Source organism: Podarcis melisellensis, assembly GCF_964234715.1.
Source record: "Podarcis melisellensis genome assembly, chromosome: 10".
Lineage (NCBI taxonomy): Eukaryota > Metazoa > Chordata > Lepidosauria > Squamata > Lacertidae > Podarcis > Podarcis melisellensis.
Genome location: NC_138542.1, coordinates 50,747,036 through 50,765,641, shown reverse-complemented (window position 1 = coordinate 50,765,641; position 18,606 = coordinate 50,747,036). Strand labels below are relative to the sequence as shown.

Genomic DNA, 18,606 nt, shown 5'->3' with positions numbered 1-18,606 from the left:
TATGGAAAGCCCATGGCCCCCAAAATGTATCTGATTTGATTCGCTTTCAGATACCACCTGTTGCTAAGTCTTTTTTCTCTTTTTTATTACTTGAAAAGCAAACTTGGTGTTCATGACTTCAATGCACAAACAATACAAGGTAAAAACGTTTTTTTGTTTACACTTGAAAGAATAAGACATTGAACAGTTTCAACTACAGACAGTTGAATAACATCATGCTACAATGCAACCCAGAAACTAACCATGAGTAAGAAAGAATGCCAAAAACTGACAATAAGACATTGCCTTTGTGCCTTGAATGATTCTTCTACTAGGAAAGAACATTTAAGGGCATTATAAAATAAGATGACAGAACTGACTCTGTACAATCAAATATGGTGAGCACTGTGTACTAGAGGTGAATGAGCCCAAGACTTATTTTCACCAATTGCAAGCAAGGGATATTTGCAAAAATACTTAGTTGTGGCTTGTTCTATATGTTTGCATACACAACTAACAGGAAATAAAAGATGTAACTATCCATAGAGCCAGTCAACCTGATTTGTGTTCAAAGAATCCAAGAGTAAAGTGGGGGTATGGCTGGAAAAAAGGATTGGCTGGTAAGGGGGAATTAATTACAGGTGATTGGTTTTTCTTGATCTAATGTTTTCAGCCGATTCAGATGCACTGATTAATAAGCCAATTTACTGTAAAGTCCCAAGTTTCTTTTGTTTGATTGGGTTTAAATAAGGCTTCACATAACACTGAGAGAAAGAAAGCAATTTTTTTACTGATTGCAGCTTTAGATGCACATCCCTGAATGGTATGATTTCTGGGTGTGTATAGAATGTGTACTCTGTTAAAATGAGGTTTCTAGTTTAGTTGTATTGCTTTTCACTTCACTAAGCTTGCTCAAGCAATCGCCCAATTAAGGTTTAGGGATGTCACAGTATTTCCAAGCATGCTGTGTTAAAGGTTAGAAGTGGCCCTTGATACTTGTACAACTTTGGTGAGGCAGAGTGCTACTGGGTTGTTAAACTTGTGAGCACAGATTTAAACTTAATTTTAGCTTATAATGGGGTAAAGTGCCATAAGCAACTTAAAATGTTTTCAGTTGAGAACATGCCCAAACCAGTGCTTAAATATAGCAGTATATTTCTAATGAGCTACCAGACAACAAGTGCCTTCCAGATACACTTCTAAGAGTCTTCTGGTACTGTATAGTGGCAGGTTTCCACCAGGCCCATCTGCAGCTCCATACACTGGGTGTAGAAAAAATAGGAGGGCTTTCTCCTAAGCAATACTATTCCACTGTTGTAGTTTGCCCCCTCCCCCTTTTGATAAGGTGGCCTATTGGTGGGAGGAGTAATTTATCATTTCTATAGCAGCCCTTTCTGCACTGAATAATATGTGAATTGTATTGTTTTGAGGTAGGTTAAAATGCAGTAACTTGCTTGCAATAGATCTTAACACTCCCATGTAGCGGTGCAGGAAAAGCCCCGCGCTAGCAATCTCCAGAGGACAAGACTGTTCTGATTTCGGCTTCTGTATTCATAAAATTTTTGAGGTCAAAAGGTCCAAGCAGCTCAGTCAAGGGATAGAATAGTCAGAGTTATATTGCTGTGCTCCATGACATTGCAAAGTTGGAGTTAAACATGGCTTTGTTGGAAAGACATTTTGAAGAAAATAAAAGCCTTTGAGATCAGGTCATTATGAACATTGAGCCCAGCATAACAAGGGCTAGGGCTGTGCCTAACGAGACAACACAAAACCTTCTTTTATAAACAGCAAGTTTCTGGATCGTAGCCATTAGTATTTCCAAATGTTGAATTATTCTTCAAAGTCTCAATGCAATCCAGATTGCTGCTAAAATTAAAATGCTTGTGATGTCTGTTGCTTTGTTTAGTGTTTCCCCAATGTAATGTGATGTACCATATGGCAGACTTTGCAGAGTGCATGAAAAGTAGCACCAGGACTGAGATCTGTGGGCTTGGCTATTAGTAATGCTTTGCAGGAGAATTGCATATTCAGCTTGTTTTAAAACTGAGTGAGCCACACGTTAGGATTAGTGAGCTGGTTGCATGGTGTGACTTCATGCAACTTCAATCTAATTTAGAGTGCTGAAATGGGAAGTGATCTACTTCATGATAGCCACATCATAGAACTCAGTTGTTGTAGTTACAGGAATGACTATTCCAGGTGTGGTTCAAAGATTTCCAATTGCTCCCTATCTTAAAATACATTATGACTGTTTTGCATTGTAGTGAACTGGAAATGCATTTTAAATTACAGCTGTAAGCAAGCAAAGATTTGCATATTTCCCCCCACCTGTGGATGGTGCACTAACATAAAATTGAATTTAGGTATTTTAACTCATTCCCTGGGATCCATCCAAAGAAGCTGTCTGTTCTAGCTCCAATTTGAGAAGCTTACAATGCTAATATGCTATGTTCCCGGATATGTTGGATCTCCCATCCAAAGGTTTGACAGCTATTAAATTACAGGTGGCTGACAAACACTTTAGCAGGGCCCTGAAAATTGCTCTGCCTCTTTTTAGTAATGTGTTTGGGACATGGTTAACACTTCTGTAAGGTTTGTTTTTAAAAAAATCTGCCAGTCCAAAAGATTGCACTTCTGTGTCAAAATAAGCTTGCTTTGCAATAATATATAAAAATGATACACTGAAAAGTTATCGCTTTTGGGCGTGGAGCGATGGTTCTGGTTCCATTGGGGTTTATGTAGGAAAGCCTGTTGCATAGCAGAGGTTCTTTTTAAAAAAATAATCAGTGCTGTGATCCTTCAAACTGATTAAACTAAAACACTGATGCTTAAGGTGCTGTGAAAAGGACACCCAGAAAGACAGCTTCGAGGGATTCTGTTTGCAGAATCTGAACTTGTTTGCACACACAGCGCCATTTGAAAGGTGAATGAACAGCAGCAGTTCACCCCACCTGCCACAGGCTCTCATCCATACATATGTCTGCTGGGAAACCTGTGGCCGAAGGTCCATGTTCAGACCTTGGCCTAAATGTGGGTGCTAAGGGGTTGGAGTAGGGGGAGGAATCGGCAAAAAGGGTGGCAGAGAAAAGGACAACAGTGCCATTATTAATACTGCCTCCAATGGAATGTGGCTCTTGATGGAAAAAAAAATGTTCCTCACCCCTAGCCTAAATAGCAGTTTTAGAAGTTTGAAGAACTTCACATGTACTGCAAGATATGTAGCCTTTACTCCTCAAACCTGAGGTAGGGAGTAAAGAATGTGCATAGCAGGCCTGTGTTCTGATGTTATAGGGAATGGATGCAGGCGGGAGGGGGGCCTGGAGCATGGGTGGGTGCACAAGATTTCCCCTCCCCCTTTTTTTGCTGTGCACATGAATAGGTTTTACAAGAAACTACTCTAGATGCTCCTGGGCAAGTTCAAGGTAAACACAGAAAAGAATGAATCCGCAAAAGTAAACCCCCCACCCCGCCCACAATTGCTCTCACTTGATGTGCAGAGATTAATCGGAAAAGAGGCTGGCAAACGACTTCCTCAGGTTGCGGATGGTTTCAGCTTTTGCCTCGTCTTCATGGGCTATTCCCCGCTGTGAGGATTCTGAGAGGCTGAAAGTGTTTGTCAGGGACTGTGACTTGCTGAAAGAGAGAGAGGGGGTGGGTTAAAGAGAAGAATGAAGATCTGGCCAATTCTCTCACAAGGGCAAACAGGAGAGGGCTGAAAGCTAGACATTTAGGCAGCTATGGAGGCTCCAGGGCCCAGCAGGCTTCAGTTTCAACCCTTGCCCTTCTGCCGCTGATAATAACAGCAGAAGCCACCATTGCCTGCTACTCCTGAGTGTTACACTAAAGCATCCAATCTTGTAATAGACATGGGCAGTGTGTGCAAAGGGCAGGAACTTCACCTGTCAAATTTTGCTCTCAGTTTCTCATTTCCCTAATCTTTAAACACAGTTCTACACATTTCTGCAGCGTGGTCACATTCGTATGCAGTTCGCATTTTTGCAAGCAGTGTCCCCTAATAGGCATGATTGTAGGCTGTTTTCACAAATGCATGCATTTTTATGCACACTTTGCGATTGTCAGGGTGGGCATGGGCAGCACCAGCCTCCATCCTTCCCTCCTGCTTGCCCAGAGAGCAGCTCAAAGGTGCGAATAAGCAAACAGGCAGACAGGCAGTGTGAGTGGTGCCATTTCCCTGGGCAAAATCCTGCCTGTTCGTCAATGGCGAGTGGGTTGACTTCCTCTCCTCTCCTTTCCCCCTCCGCCCTCCCTCCTCCCAGCAGGCAGCAGTAGCTTGGATCCCCTGAGCCATGGCACTCTGAGAAGCAACTGCAGCATCTATGAGCCCTTCCCACTACCCCCCATGACTCTCCCCTGAAGCCCAAGCAACCTGCCCTAGGTTAGTTGGGTAACAATGGCCACACTTCCCACCCTGCAACTCTGCTCTTGTCTCGCCCAGGCTGCTTGCTCTGCAATTTGGAAAAGTGTAAATTTTGAGGTCTCCCTGTGTTTTGGAAAGGTTCAGTTAGGGAAGTTTGCCTTTAAATGTGAACTATCCCTTCAGAGTGGCCATAAAGATTGGGTTCCTCTTCCTTACCGCGGTACTATTAGGTACACCACTGAGCCTTTCGTTACCCTTGCAACAATCCTTGTGTGTCTTGGTCTGCCTGTGCACAAAAAATGCCACAGGTGGGCAGATGTACATTGACCAAAAAGCTGCCGCTGACACCTGCTGTCTACCTCTTTCTGCAGTGTACAAACACTGTACATGGAAGTGGAGGAAGGGCGCCTAAAAGCAGCTGTGTGGTCTATGCAAAGTACAGAATCATATTTCTGTCATAAGGAGCAGCCACAGCCTTGTGAATATGTTTGGTAAATTTGGAAAGGGGAAGATGAGAGTTCTCTGCTGGTTAAACTTCCTCCTAATGGACCTTTTGCAGTTTGTGGTGGGGGCTCTTTAGCGTTTACAGTGCCAGAATCTTGTTAGCAAGCTGGGTGACAACAATGGTGGAGGCAGTAGTGGGTTTCAACTCCACACAAATGTCCTCTTTATGGAGTTGATAGTTGGGTTTGAGGATTAAACTATTGCCACTTGAGAGAGAGGGTTGTTGCCTTCACTACGCAGTTGCACGAGTCCCTCAGGGCTTTCTGACCCCTTCTGTACACCTTGTGAGCGCACCATTCCAATAGTCATGTTAAGTACCGTATTTTTCACACCATAGGGTGCACCCAGTTTTTAGGGGGGGAAATCAAGAAAAAAATCTTTTCCTCCCCCCAGCCCCAAAGAGCAGCATACAGGCTGCGCACAACCTCTCCCTGCCGGAGGGGTTGCGCGTGGCTATGGAGCAAGCCAAGGCAGCGAGCAGGATGGATCCCGCTTGCTGTTTCGGCTTCCTCTTTAGCCCCGCGCAACCTCTCCTTGCCGGGAGACGCAGCGCAGGGCTTAAAGAAGCCATAGCCCCGTGCAGCCTCTCTTTGCCGGAGGGGTTGCGCGCAGCTATGGAGCAAGCCAAGGCAGCGAAGGGGATGGATCCCGCTTGCTTGGAGCTAAAGAAGCCATAGCCCTGTTCAGCCTCTCCCTGCCAGAGGGGTTGCGCGCGGCTATGGCACAAGCCTGCATTCGCTCCATAGGATGCACACACATTTCCCCTCAATTTTTGGAGGGGAAAAACTGCATCCAGTAGAGCGAAAAGTATGGTATATTCACTGTAAAAGGCACCTACTTTAGATGCGGATGAGGAGGAGCCTGCTGCCTGGCTGGTTCGCCAGAGCCTTGCTGGCTGGGAGCCCGTCCTTGGGCTGGAGGTCTAGGCTGCTGTGGGGGGAAGGTGCCTGGTTTGGAAGGCTGGCTTGGTGAGCTTCCGGCGGATGATCTAGTTTGCTGGGGAGATCCAGGAGACCTCTGTTGCTGTGGTGAGGTGGACAGGGGGCTCAGAGGTTGCTGACCCTGGGGAGAGAGCCTTTGCTGGGGTGGAGTTCCCGTCCGGGCTGGCTGTGATCCCTGAGGCTGGCGTGGACCCCCTAAAGCAAAGAGGGACACTTAAATAAAACATCAAGTACTATACGTTGGAAGCAAGAACACTCTCCCTTAAGGTAATCAGACTCCTTGCTGTTAGCATTACAGTCCTTCCTTCGGTACAGTTTCCCATTCGTCTGCATGGCAGAATGCTAAGGGCTCCCTGCTTTGCATCAAATTTCCTTTTTAAAATCTGAATATAGAATTCGCATTCCTCGCAGACAGTACAAAAGACCAGACCAGACCAGACCCAGATCATGCGGAAACCAATCTCCAGATGCTGCAGTGTTCGATATCCATGCTCCCCATCCCCTGCTTGCCTCCTTCAGGAATGTCATGCAAAATTATATTGGCCCGTTATCTTTTCAACTTCTGCAACTTAACAATACAGAGCTCGCCTTAAAAAACTATCATCCTTCTCTTTTCTAATCATTCCCCACTAATAAAATATCTGTACCCTCCATTTTAGGTATCCGATCCTCGGCTCTTAAAATCCATCACTTTGGTTTGTTTGTTTTTAACCATCAGTGTTGTTTAAGTCTTTTTTTTCTGAAACAAAATACCATTTATGACATCAAAAGCTATTTTTGGTATTTGTTACTGTTCTGCGAGTCTCTGATATTGAATCCAACTGATTCCAGAATATGTTGTCTAGGAATAAAGATGTTTTAAAAATCCCCTCCCCTCCCCCCACCAAATAAAATTTGGTGCTTGGTTTGTGCTTTCCAGCTGGGGGTTGGACTAGATGACCCTGGGGTCCCTTCTAACTCTACAGTTCTAGGATTCTATACTTATAGCCCTGGAATTCCTTACTTCTATTCTGCATTCCTAGAGGATTCCATTATTTTCTCTTGCAGAACTTACAAGCAAGTAAAGTGTAGTATGACTAGTACCTTGAGGAGGTGGTCGGGGTTGGGAAAGTGGTCCAAGCTGGGGTCCTGCCTGAGTCTGCATCTGTGACTTCGGCTGGAGGTAAAAATTATTTTAAAAAAATCAGGACGTATAGGTGTGCAAATAAAAACATATACTCCAAAGACACTACATTCCTCAATGACCATCGTTCCAAGGAAGCTGAACTCTGGATTGGTGTAGAAATCCCTAAATACTTTCTCTCTGCATGGAAATTGGGGTGCATGCTGCAATATGTTTCTCTAGACTTCATTCAGAAACTTGGGCTTGGTCACCTCAGGTGATATCAGCTTTGACAGTGCCACAAAATACCTGTTTAGGTGGGATGGGCACGTGATCAGGGCATTCAAAAGTGATGGTTGCTGTGTATTTGAACTGCTTGAAGGAACATCGCCTGCAACCAGGTACCATATTGGCCTGAGTATAAGCTGCACCTTTCCCCCCCAAACTCTGATTGTGAAAAGTTAAAGTGCGGCTTATATTTGTGACCTTACACCACTGTCAAAGCGGTGTGGCTCCACCTCCCCCCCCTCAAGAGCAGCTCAGAGCAACGGCGCATGTCCCATCCATGGCTCCCAAGCAGCCAAATTTTAAAGGTGTGGCATATTTGCGGGCACAGCTTATATTCAGGCCAATAGGGTAGTTAGATGCAGGCATAATCCATCCCAACAGATGCTTGTAGTGCAGAGGTTGTGCAGGTAGAGTCTGCTTTCTTTGTTTAATTAGGGCATGTGCCCCAGAACCTGTCATGTAGGGTGTATTCATGTGCATCTGTAACACCCCACCCCCAGCTCCATGTGCTTCGGCAACTGTGCATAGAGATATAAATAGGAAAGGATCATTTCCAGATGTTTCCACCACTTTTCTTGGCATAGTTCCCTTTTATATTATGGGAAAGCATCCCATCCAAGTTAGGGGTAGGAGGCACTGGTTCCAGTCCTACTTGGATTAACATTTCCAGCGAGTGATGATTGGGGTGTGCTGTTTGGCCCTGTGGAGCCGTCAATGTGGAGTTCCTCAGCATTTGATTTTATCCCCCATGCTGTTTAACATCTCCGTGAAACCGCTGAGGGGGTTATCCAGAGGTTTGGAGTACATGCTGATGATACACAGCTCAACTTCTCCTTTACATCTGCAGGTGGGGCAGTGGGTGTATTGCATTGCCTCTGTAGTGCATTGCCTCTGTAGTGGACTGGATGAGAACCAAGAAAATGGAGCTCAATCCTGACAAGACTAAGGCACTGTTAGTGGGTGGTTCCCTAGATTGAATGGATGGGAGATTGTCTGCTCTTGATGGGATTACACTCCCTCTGAAGAAGGTGGTACACAGAAGGGGGTCCTTCTGCTGTCGTTTGAGGCTTCCATCAGCTTCAGCTGGTGGCCCAGTTGACACCTATTACAGGCCTAATCACTGTTGTCTATGCTATGTTGTTGTTTATTTGTGTCTGACTCTTCGTGACCCCATGGGCCAGGGCACACCAGGCACTCCTGTCTTCCACTGCCTCCCGCAGCTTGGTCAAACTCATGTTTGTAGCTTCGAGAACACTGTCCAACCATCTCGTCCTCTGTCGTCCCCTTCTCCTTGTGCCCTCAATCTTTCCCAACATCAGGGTCTTTTTCAGGGAGTCTTCTCTTCTCATGAGGTGGCCAAAGTATTGGAACCTCAGCTTCACGATCTGTCCTTCCAGTGAGCACTCAGGGTTGATTTCCTTCAGAATTGATAGGTTTGATCTTGTAGTCCTTGGGACTCTCAAGAGTCTCCTCCAGCACCATAATTCAAAAGCACCATAATTCTTCGGTGATCAGCCTTCTTTATGGTCCAGCTCCCACTTCCATACATCACTACTGGGAAAACCATAGCTTTAACTATACAGACCTTTGTCAGCAAGGTGATTTCTCTGCTTTTTAAGATGTTGTCTAGGTTTGTCATTGCTTTTCTCCCAAGAAGCAGGTGTCTTTTAATTTGGTGACTGCTGTCACCATCTGCAGTGATCATGGAGCCCAAGAAAGTAAAATCTCTCACTGCCTCCATTTCTTCCCCTTCTAAGTTAGATTGCTGCAACGTATAGGGCTGCCTCTGAAGACTGTTCAGAAGCTTCTGCTGGTGCAGAATTCAGCATGCAGGTTGCTCGCGGGGGCAAGATGGTTTGAACATATTACACCAATCCTGACCCAAGTGCCAATTAGTTTCCAGGCCCAATTCAAAGTGTTGGTTTTAACATATAAAGCCTTAAACGGCTCAGGACCACAATACCTCGAGGACCACTTCTCTTCATATGAACCTACCCAGACCCTGTGATCATTTTCTGAGGTCCTTCTTTGCTAAATATAGTAGTAGTAGTAGTAGTAGTAGTAATGGAAAAACAGCATATCAATCAAAGTCTTCCAACATTCTTTGAATATATTGTAGGCAGTACTATATGTAGCTGTACCTTTTTGTTAGCAGGTAGAAGTGGGGTTCAAAGCTGTTTGGAAGGGAATTTCAGGGGACAAAGAGTTAATTCAGGAGTAGGGAACTTTCTTCAGTGCTTGGGCTCATGTGCCCTCATGTGTAACTTTCTAGGGTGGCAAAGCCAAAGACAAAAGTGGGTTGAGCATTGGTTGTGACCTTTACCTCTGAACAGTTGGCGACATTCTAAGCACATCCAAGTCAGAGGTTTCTAGCCCTCCCTCCTTAATGCATCTCTCAATCTTTCATCCAGAGAATCAAAAAACATGGTTGCTATTCAAGGCTTCATTTCAGCCAGGCAAAAAGCCTCAGGAAAAGAGCAGAGCAGGACTGATGAGAGGACTGCATTGGACAGCTGAGGTGCTCAGCCCTAGGCTTAAGAGAAGCTACTCCTCACTACTCTTCCCCTTCAAACTACAGCCTACATACAGAACTACATGCAGGATTTATATGTTAGTATCACTAACCACTAAGTTATAGAGCATCATTTTGTTTTCTGATGTCATTGGAAAAAACTGCATTTAGAAATATTTTTTGGTCACCTGAGCTCTTGTTAGGACTGTGAGAAAATGGAGGCTTTGGGGGCAGACTGTCTGATCTTACCCAAGGCCGCAGAGGGGAAGGGGACGACCCCACACTCAGGCAGGCTTGCGTCATTCTGGAGATAACCAGGTCCACAATTAGCTGTCTGTCTTCCTCCACATGCTCCCCAATCAGAGGCATTGAGCTGTCCATCACCTGCACAAAGAGATGAAGTGAGTCCTTTTATATCAGTGGCAGCCAGATCCTCACCTTCAGACCACCTTTAGCTAATGGGGCAAATGCAGAACCCAAAAGTTGGGAAAATGTGGACAGATAAGATGCAGGACCATCATTGCATAGCTTCATGATTGCCAATTGGTAATGCTTAAGGTAAGCATTCACTTAAGCATAGTGTTAAGCTTTTCAGCTTGTCTAAAAAAGGGAGGGGGGAGCAGCACATTGGGGAGCCATTGGAGCCCTGAGAATCAACCTGAATCAGCTTACCTGAGCCACAGGCAATTCTCTTGGGCAACCCCTCTGCCTACCTGTTATCTAACCTGGCAGCTTCTGATTCCATGTGGAAATAGAAGCCCTATTTACATCTAATGGCACAGGCTGATTTGTGATCACTAGATGGGGCTATTGTACCCTGCAAACTTTGTACTCAAAGCAACATAATAATTGTTATTTAACTTATTTAGGGCTGCCATACTGGGATTTGAAAGGCAGAATTGATGCCTGGTGGTGGTGGGATTTCTGAAATGTGGCGCTTTGTCAATTGAAAAATTGCATCTTTACTTTTTGAAATATGGCAACCCTAATTATACTAATAGTAAATTTATTCTCTAAGTGTAGATCCTTACACAGTCAAAATGGCAACATCCACACACAAGAGGGAAGTTATCAGTAGTGGGAGTGGTGGATTCCAAGGTTTGCAGAAGTATAAAAATTAGAATAAAATAAAGAAAGGGGTGCTTCAAAAACAGCCCAATAGTTTGCTCACTGGCCATGAAATACTGGGTGTTCATTGAGAAGTGGGTGGGTGGGGGGAGGAAAATGGGGTGCTGGTGGAATGGAATGGAGTATCCTAGAAAAGGACTTGCCTGGCACCCCAAACAGGAGCCCTCTATAGTCCACAGAACGGAGTAGGCAGCAACAGTGCTGTCTCCAATTGTGATTCCCAGCACATTCAGAAACATGTATACTTTAAATAGAAATTCAATGCCTGTCACTATAAGCAGGGTACCAGATTATGACTAGGTGGTGTTTATGCCTGCCTGCCTGCCTGCCTGCCTGCCTGCCTGCCTGCCTGCCTGCCTGCTTGGTCTAGGTGTCAGCTGCCAATGGGCAACTTCAAGGTCTTTCTTCTAAAGTTTCTTTCTCTTTAAACAAAACGTGGACTGGACAGCCCTTCAGACAGAGGACTGTCCTCTGTAAAGTAGGGCACACTGATAGGCTGTGCCATTGCTGCGTATTTGAAACACCCACCAAAGGTGGGGCTATTTTGCTAGTGAACTCCAATAGCGGTAATAATGTAAAGCAGGGATGGGCAGCCTGCGGCTGTTGCACTCCAACTCCCATCAGCCTCCCCAGCCAGCATGACTAATGGTAAGGGATGATGGGATTTGTAGTCCAGCAATGTCTGGAGGGCTACAGGCTCCCCACCCCTGAAGTAAAGGAAGCTACAGGTCCCTAATGAGAATGAAGGCTACTTTGGTTATTTCTGCTACATCAGCACAAGAGTTTTATTTGTTGCCAGATATTAAATAAAATCTGACCTTACAATGCTGAGATAAACACGTGAAGCTAGACACAAAGCTGGGGTATACAAAGCAGAAACATTTTCCCTCCTTCCCTGAAAATAAGACTTCCATGTAACAGCTGAGACAAAACAGAGGCAGGCGTCCCATGTGGCTCCGGCCTTCACCACTGTGCAAGGTCACCAGCTGTGTCCTGCTGCTACAGCTGCTCTCTCCTGATAAGGTATCTCGGAGGGAGAGGGAGTGAGATGGGCAAAGGATGGGGGGGGGACCCATTCCCCATTCCCTAGCTATCTCCTCGACCTCTGTGTACTGCGGTGAGACACGAAGGCTAAACTTGTTGCTGTTCTCAGGAGTTAAGAAGCGTGGGGAGGTTGGCTGACCGGAAGGAAGGAAAGAAAGCGCCAATTCCATCACATCAGAGGGATGGTGGGTTCATGCAATGGCAAAATGATAAGTGGGTTTCCGCACACAAAGCTCTTGTGAGGCCAGCAAAGTCCAAACAGTGGCAAGATGGGCAATTCTGCTGGCTATTGGGGCTGCCAACTGATCAGAAAAAAAGTGCCCCGGCCTTTTCCTGTGCTTTAGACTAGCACCAAGCTCAGCATGGTTGACCCTGACTGGTAGTGGTTCCCTAAGGCTTTAGACCCAGTCCTACCCGGAGGCAGAATCCCTCCTGCCTCCTCTTTTACTTTCTTCTCCCTTCCAACGTTTTAAGACAATGATTATGATATTAGTATACCATGTAGCAAGTGGGGAAAACATCACTGTTACGAAAATATGAAAGAAATAACTCTGGAGCCATGTTGTCCCCTACCCCAATTCATACTGAATTTTGTACCAGGGCACTAGCGGGACAGCTTTTTGTGGCCACCCTTGAAAGTGTCCCAGCAGCAACCATGCCAGTAACTGGTCTCGGATGATTTGCAAGAAAAGGAGGGACATCAGAGAAGCCTAAAGCAAACATATTTTCCTCTCCTGGCAGCACACTTGTCTCACACAACCTTTGACCTGCCACCGATTCCTACAGGATACTTGCGCAGCGCAAGAATGTGCCATCGCCACGGGGCTCATGTGGTTCTCATCAGCTTCCCCAAACTCAGTGGGTGGGAGAGTGCTCTCCCACGTACAGCTCTCTGGATGTGTCAGTGGCCCTGGATGTAGCTCTCAGTCGGCTTTGCTCATCTTCCTGCGTTGGTGGAGTTTACAGCAGGGCAGACACCGTGTCTCCGTTCCAGCATCCTCACACAGTAACCAAGGACACTTGCTCATTCTTCCGCACAGTCGCCTTGATGATCTCCTCCCCCCACTGAGCAGGTCTCCAATTTCAGCTTTGAGAAATTTCAACAATATATACAAAAAAAGATCTCTCTTTTTCAAATGCCCACCCCTTTCTCCAGTGGCCTGACTGATCCGACTCCCACCAGCAAGGACCCCCTTGGCATGGCAGGCCTCACTTCAAAAGGCTAGCTTTTCCAGCCATGGTTTGTCCCAGCTGGTGTGTGTTCCTGGGACACAGCAGCTCATTATTCATGCCACCCACAGACTCCTTGGGGAGCTCCTCTTTCATTTTAGTTACCATCTCAAATAAGTTGCACCTCCAGTTCAAGAGTTCAGAGGTTTCATTTCAGCAGGACAACAGGGGAGCAAAATTAACACATGGGGCCAAAGGCACCTGTTAATGCCCCCCACAAGTCCCACTGAAGAGCCTTTAATAATCATTTCATTTGTAGCCAATGCAGGTATCAAAAGATCAAGCAAAGACACACCATAAATCTTTGGTTTGACACCCACATTTTGCTCCTTTTGTGCTGCTATCTTTTACAGCAGCTTTGGGGAGCCTGTGGTCCTCCAAATGTGGCTGGACTGCAATTCCCATCAGTTCCTGCAGGGTCCAGGGCTAATGGGAGCTATAGTCTGACATCTGGAGGGCCACAGGTTGGCCATCTCTGTTTTACAGGCACCTGGTACTGCACAATGAAGTGGAAAGCTGTGCCTGCTGATTTCTACCTATCTGCTGATATTAAACACACAGGAGCAGGCCAGAGTAATTTATTTGGCCAGGTGGCAATCAGTAATGCCGCCTGTCTTGCTGCTCTTTGGACTCAGCCAGCCTCCTGTGAGAGTTGTGCTACTGCTCTGTGTTTATCCTTTCTGCCATTCTACCCACCACTCCTTTGATGTGATTAATCAGCTCTTTCCTTCCTTCCTTCCTTCCTGCCAGCATCCTTGTTCAGTTGAAAATGGCAACAAGTTTAGCCTTGTCTTAATGCAGAAGTGGAGGAGACGGTGGGAGAAAAGGGATGGGGTTCTCTGTTCTCTTTTCCCCACTCTCATCTTTCTGATCACTGCAGGGCAGGCAAGGGACAACGATGACATGGACAGATGTATTTCACATGTCTGGAAACATTATTTTAGAGGTGCTTGCTGAAAATATTACGCTTTCTTCAAGTCAACACAGAGCTTTTTCATTTAGTATTTCCATTCATAGCATTCCCCACTCCTGATAGACATATCAAGTTGACTCATGTTCCTAAGAGGCTTGCATGGTCTTGAGAACATAAAAATCTAAGCACTACCTGGATGGGCCATGGCAAGGTCCTGCTAAGGTTCAAATATGTGTCCTGCAGAAGACATGTCATATTATTGCTCCAGAGGGCAGGACTAGAACCATTGGATGGAAATTTCCAGGAAGCAGATTTTGCCTAAACCTTAGAAGAAATTTCCTACAGCTTGTTTTACAGTGGTACAGACAGCCATGGTGAGCTTTCCTTTGCTGGAGGTATTTAACAGGATTGATGGCTATTAGGGATACTGTAGTTGTATCTTGCATTGGAGATCCTGCACTGAGCAGAGGGGTTGGACCTCAAAGATTCCTTCCTGATAAATGATTCCTTGACAACTGAGTGTTTCTCAAACACCTGGAGAGGACTCTCAAGAGGGGAGGGACATTCCCTGTTGTTTCTCCCCAGCATGTGGGTCTCCCCAAGGCAGAATGCCTCTGAACATGGAAGTTTCATTTTGCTATCACTGCTAATAGCATCTCAGGCCAGCTAATTTCTGAGAGATCTGCTAGTTACAGACCCAGAGATACATGGCTTGAGAACAGCTTGAAGTCATCTGAGATACCTATGAGTCTGTGATCAAGCCATTTGTTTTGATTCAGCATTAAAGAGTGGGCTTTCCTGGGGAAAGTGGGGTGTGTGTGTGTGTGTGGGGGGGAAGCACTCAGATACAGACCAGGAAAGTGCTGACCTGTGCCTAGAAAGCACAGGGCAAAAGTTAAGTGTGGATAAGTCATTGTCAGATATACTCTGTGCTTCTGTTAAATGAATGTGCATTGAATATATGGAGCGTGGTTGAATAAATGAATGAGGGGCACTTGCCATGCACAGGAGTTTCTACATACATACATGCCTGTGTGTGTGTCAAATAATGTAATATATACTTTGTTACACATCCTTTTTGAATGATGCTTACATGCCACTCATTCAACCTCTCACCTCAATTATATAATCTTTTCCATCCTTGCTATGGACAGCTTTGACTGCACAGATGTCAAGGCCTCCAAACATCTCTGCAACGGAATCTGCCCAGAGTCGATATCTGCAAAAACCACATAAGATTGCTTGTAGAAACTGCAAAAAAAAACCAAATAGCCCCCTCTTCAGAGATATCAGTTTTCTTAACTTCCAGCCAAATATATAAACATCTTATGAGGCTTGGAATGCATGGTTGACCCCATAGATTAATCCTGCAGTTGATTTCCTAGGCATTAAAGTCATCACTTTTATGGCCATAGCCAACAGCTCTGCAACCTAGTGAGAGAGCAGGAAGCAATCCTGGGCAAAAACAAAGAGAAATTGGCCTGTTTATTTGTCTAGAGTTGTTACTTATCTATTGTGATAATCAAAATGTCTTCTCTCAATATAGTGCTTCTGTTTGAAGGGCATGGTGTTCTATTCTGCACTCAAAGCACACAATTAGTCCTCCAGCCAGTTAGCACCATAGTTGTTAAAACAAATGTGTTGTACACAGGACTGTGAAAGTCTGTGGTCATATAGTGGGTTGGTCAGAACACAAGAGCAGCCCTGCAGGATCAGACCAAAGGCTTTTCTAGTCTCCCACAATAGTCAAACTCACTAATAGGATGTGAGGGCAAATGTCGCTTGCTGTTGTTCTCCAGTGCCTTGCATTCTGAGGCATGATGCTTCTAGTTCTGGATGCAGAACACAGCACCACGGCTATTAGCTGTGGACAACCTTTTCTTCCGTGAAGTTGCCTAATTCTATTTTTTAAAGCCACATTATCTGGCAGTGAATTCCATAGTTTGGCAATGCTGATGTGTGAGTATGTTCTTACTTTTGCTTGTCCTGAATCTCCCAACATTCAGCTCTTTATTGGCTAGCCCTAGGTTCTCATATTATAAGAGATGGGGGAAAATATCCCTCTTTTTCACTTTTCCCACACCTTGTGTAACTTTAATCGTGCACCCTCACCAATTTGCTTGATCATTTTAGGCTGCACCTTTCCCAGCTCTACAATATCCTTTCTGAGAGATGGCTTGAGATACAGAAGTCCTCTTTTGCATCTGGTTGCCTTAGCTGAGGCAGGAGGCATACCTCCGACAACTGCAGCTCATGTGTGATAGAGAGAGAAAGAAGGAGATCTCGATACCATTTCTGAATAATACCACCCTACCCACAATGTTGTTGCCGTTGCATAATGAGGCAACAAAGCCCTTGGAGAAGGCAGAAAGAAAGGGGCCAGAGGTGATCATCTGAATACCTTTCTTGGCAGGGAAGTGGCGAAGTATAAATATATTCATACCGGTGAGCTAATTCTTTCCCACACTGGGTATGTATGAGGAGAGGGGTGCCAGGAATGGGCTGTTGACATTGAGGATTAACCCCATGAATCAGGCAGGTTCTCCATGCTAATACACAAGGCACTGGAAGGCCAGTGCAGCAGGGAGGACCGCATGAAACTGATGAGCAAAGGGCTTTGCACTGTTCATGCAAGGACTGAGGAAGAGGGATTGGAGATGCAGGATGGTGAATATTTCTTGGTTCAAAATCTGTATAAGTACAGATATGAAATTTGTTAGCTGGTCTCATTCAAGGCCTTAATGCAGGAGTGAGTGCGGATAACAAGGAGGCAGTTCAGTGCAAACTGCAGCTTCTTTCTGTGGCTGTGTACATAGGAATCGGCCCTGTATCAAATCAAATCAAATATCAAATCAAATCAAATCAAATCATCTACAGTAGCTCAATGCTCTTTGCACTAGTGGTACTCAATGTGGGCTACAGCTCCCATCATTCCTGTCCATTGGCCATGCTGGCTGGGCCCAATGGGAGTTGGAGACCAACAACATTGGGAGGTCACTATTCATGACCTACGCTGACTGGCAGCCATCCTGTGGGGTTTTGCATGGTTCTCCAGCCCTGCTTGGAAATGATAGGGACTGAACCTGGTCTTCTGCATGCAAAGCACATCCTGTACCACTGAGCTGCAGCCCTTCCCCTGAGACGTATTGAAATATACAGTGTCAATTAAAAAAGATCACATATGACTATTGTCATGTGGGTTGAACCCTGGAAGCCTTCTCATCATTATGTGACCTGAGTCTGAGAAAGAACAGTTTAGGCTTATTGTGGCTGCCTCTTTTGGCTTTAAGATTAGGGATGGGGAACAGCCACCCCTCTTGTGCCCACCCCATCTGGGCAAAATAATGTTTAGCTGGGGGAAGTAGGCAGGTAGGTGTCTGAGGTGGAAAGGCATGCACAGGTGTAATGCTCTATTTTTTCTGAGTGCCAACTGCTGCTCACCCCAGTCAAGAATGCAAAATGCAAACAGAACCTCTGTGCTACAGTGTATTTGGGATAATGGTTAATGAAGCCCAAGGCCCAAGCCTATCAGATTGACCCAAATATTGCATTTTGGCTGCAGCCCCTCCTGCTCATTACCTCTCAGTCATGGCGATCTGTTCCAACATGGCAGAACCTGTGTTTGCTTTCCAGTTTCCAGAGATCGATGTCCTCCTGGGAAAAACAAACACACCACATGCGGACAATAAATTCCCCCAAACACTGTGATTTCCTCTCCATATTAAAGAAAGGAGGGTGGGAATGAGGGAGGGTGTTGGCAGGGAATCCTTCCTCAGCCCTGTGCTCCTCTTTGCTCTTAAGCCATTGCCGACGCCCTAGTCAATGTGTAACTCCATCTGGAGGCTGGGAAGTTCTCTCTGTGTGCTGGCATCCTCCTGCTTAGTTACATCTTCATCCAAATGCTGGATGAGTAGTCTTATATTGGCCTTATGAACTCTCTTCTGGGTATGTCAGGCTTTGTACAGTAGAAGAGTCTGTGAAAAGCCTGCGGAATAATTAACCTCATGCTCTATAGTGTAGAATTTAAACGGCACAGGAGGCTCCATGCCAGACGAGCTGAGAGAAAGCTTCCCACAGACATCAGTGGGCTTTAGAGCTGGTTGTGAAAAGGGGGCGATGTGAAACTCTAAAGAAAAGGGAAACACTGGCTTTCATTGAGCCTGCTTTCCATTGTAATGGCAGCCTGCTGGAAATGCAGCTATCTCTGCCACCATAAAGTCAATGGTTCTAAAAGCCACCCACCAGCTTCTCCCGGTGACTTCTCAAGAGTTATTAAAGGGCACGAGTCTCCTTTCTCCTAACTAGCTGTTGATGTCTGCTCATGCTGCTTGTGCCGCTGGCAAACATGGTCTTCCGGGCTTTGCATTCAGGAGGAGTGCAGCAGTCACAAAGCCTGCCCAGACATACGATCAGACATTGCACTTGTCAGATCTCACAGGCCACAGCTGAGCAGCATCAGGACTGATCTGTGTCACAGAATGGGGATCAGAAGAATATTTTTGTTTAAGACACGTTGTTCTCCACAATTAGCATTTAGGAGAAGAAATAAGTGCATTCAATTTTGAACATGAATACCTTTAAAAATAA

The 18,606-nt window shown here is 45.5% G+C and overlaps 1 protein-coding gene across 3 annotated transcripts in view; it reads right to left on the bottom strand.

The window, feature by feature from the left end:
- Positions 1-18,606, bottom strand: part of SYN3 (synapsin III) — a 184,755-nt gene that overhangs the window by 10,469 nt on the left and 155,680 nt on the right. For 2 of the 3 annotated variants that reach the window (XM_081928294.1, XM_081928295.1), the window contains 6 exons: positions 17,599-17,673; positions 15,136-15,238; positions 9,954-10,088; positions 6,886-6,958; positions 5,700-5,997; positions 15-3,612 (listed from right to left, as the gene is read on the bottom strand). In XM_081928294.1, the coding sequence (XP_081784420.1) occupies positions 3,480-3,612; positions 5,700-5,997; positions 6,886-6,958; positions 9,954-10,088; positions 15,136-15,238; positions 17,599-17,673 (817 nt within the window). In that variant the 3' untranslated portion in view covers positions 15-3,479. Of the gene's footprint in view, positions 1-14; positions 3,613-5,699; positions 5,998-6,885; positions 6,959-9,953; positions 10,089-15,135; positions 15,239-17,598; positions 17,674-18,606 lie in introns of those variants that run through there. The other variant, XM_081928293.1, reaches the window with a different exon arrangement.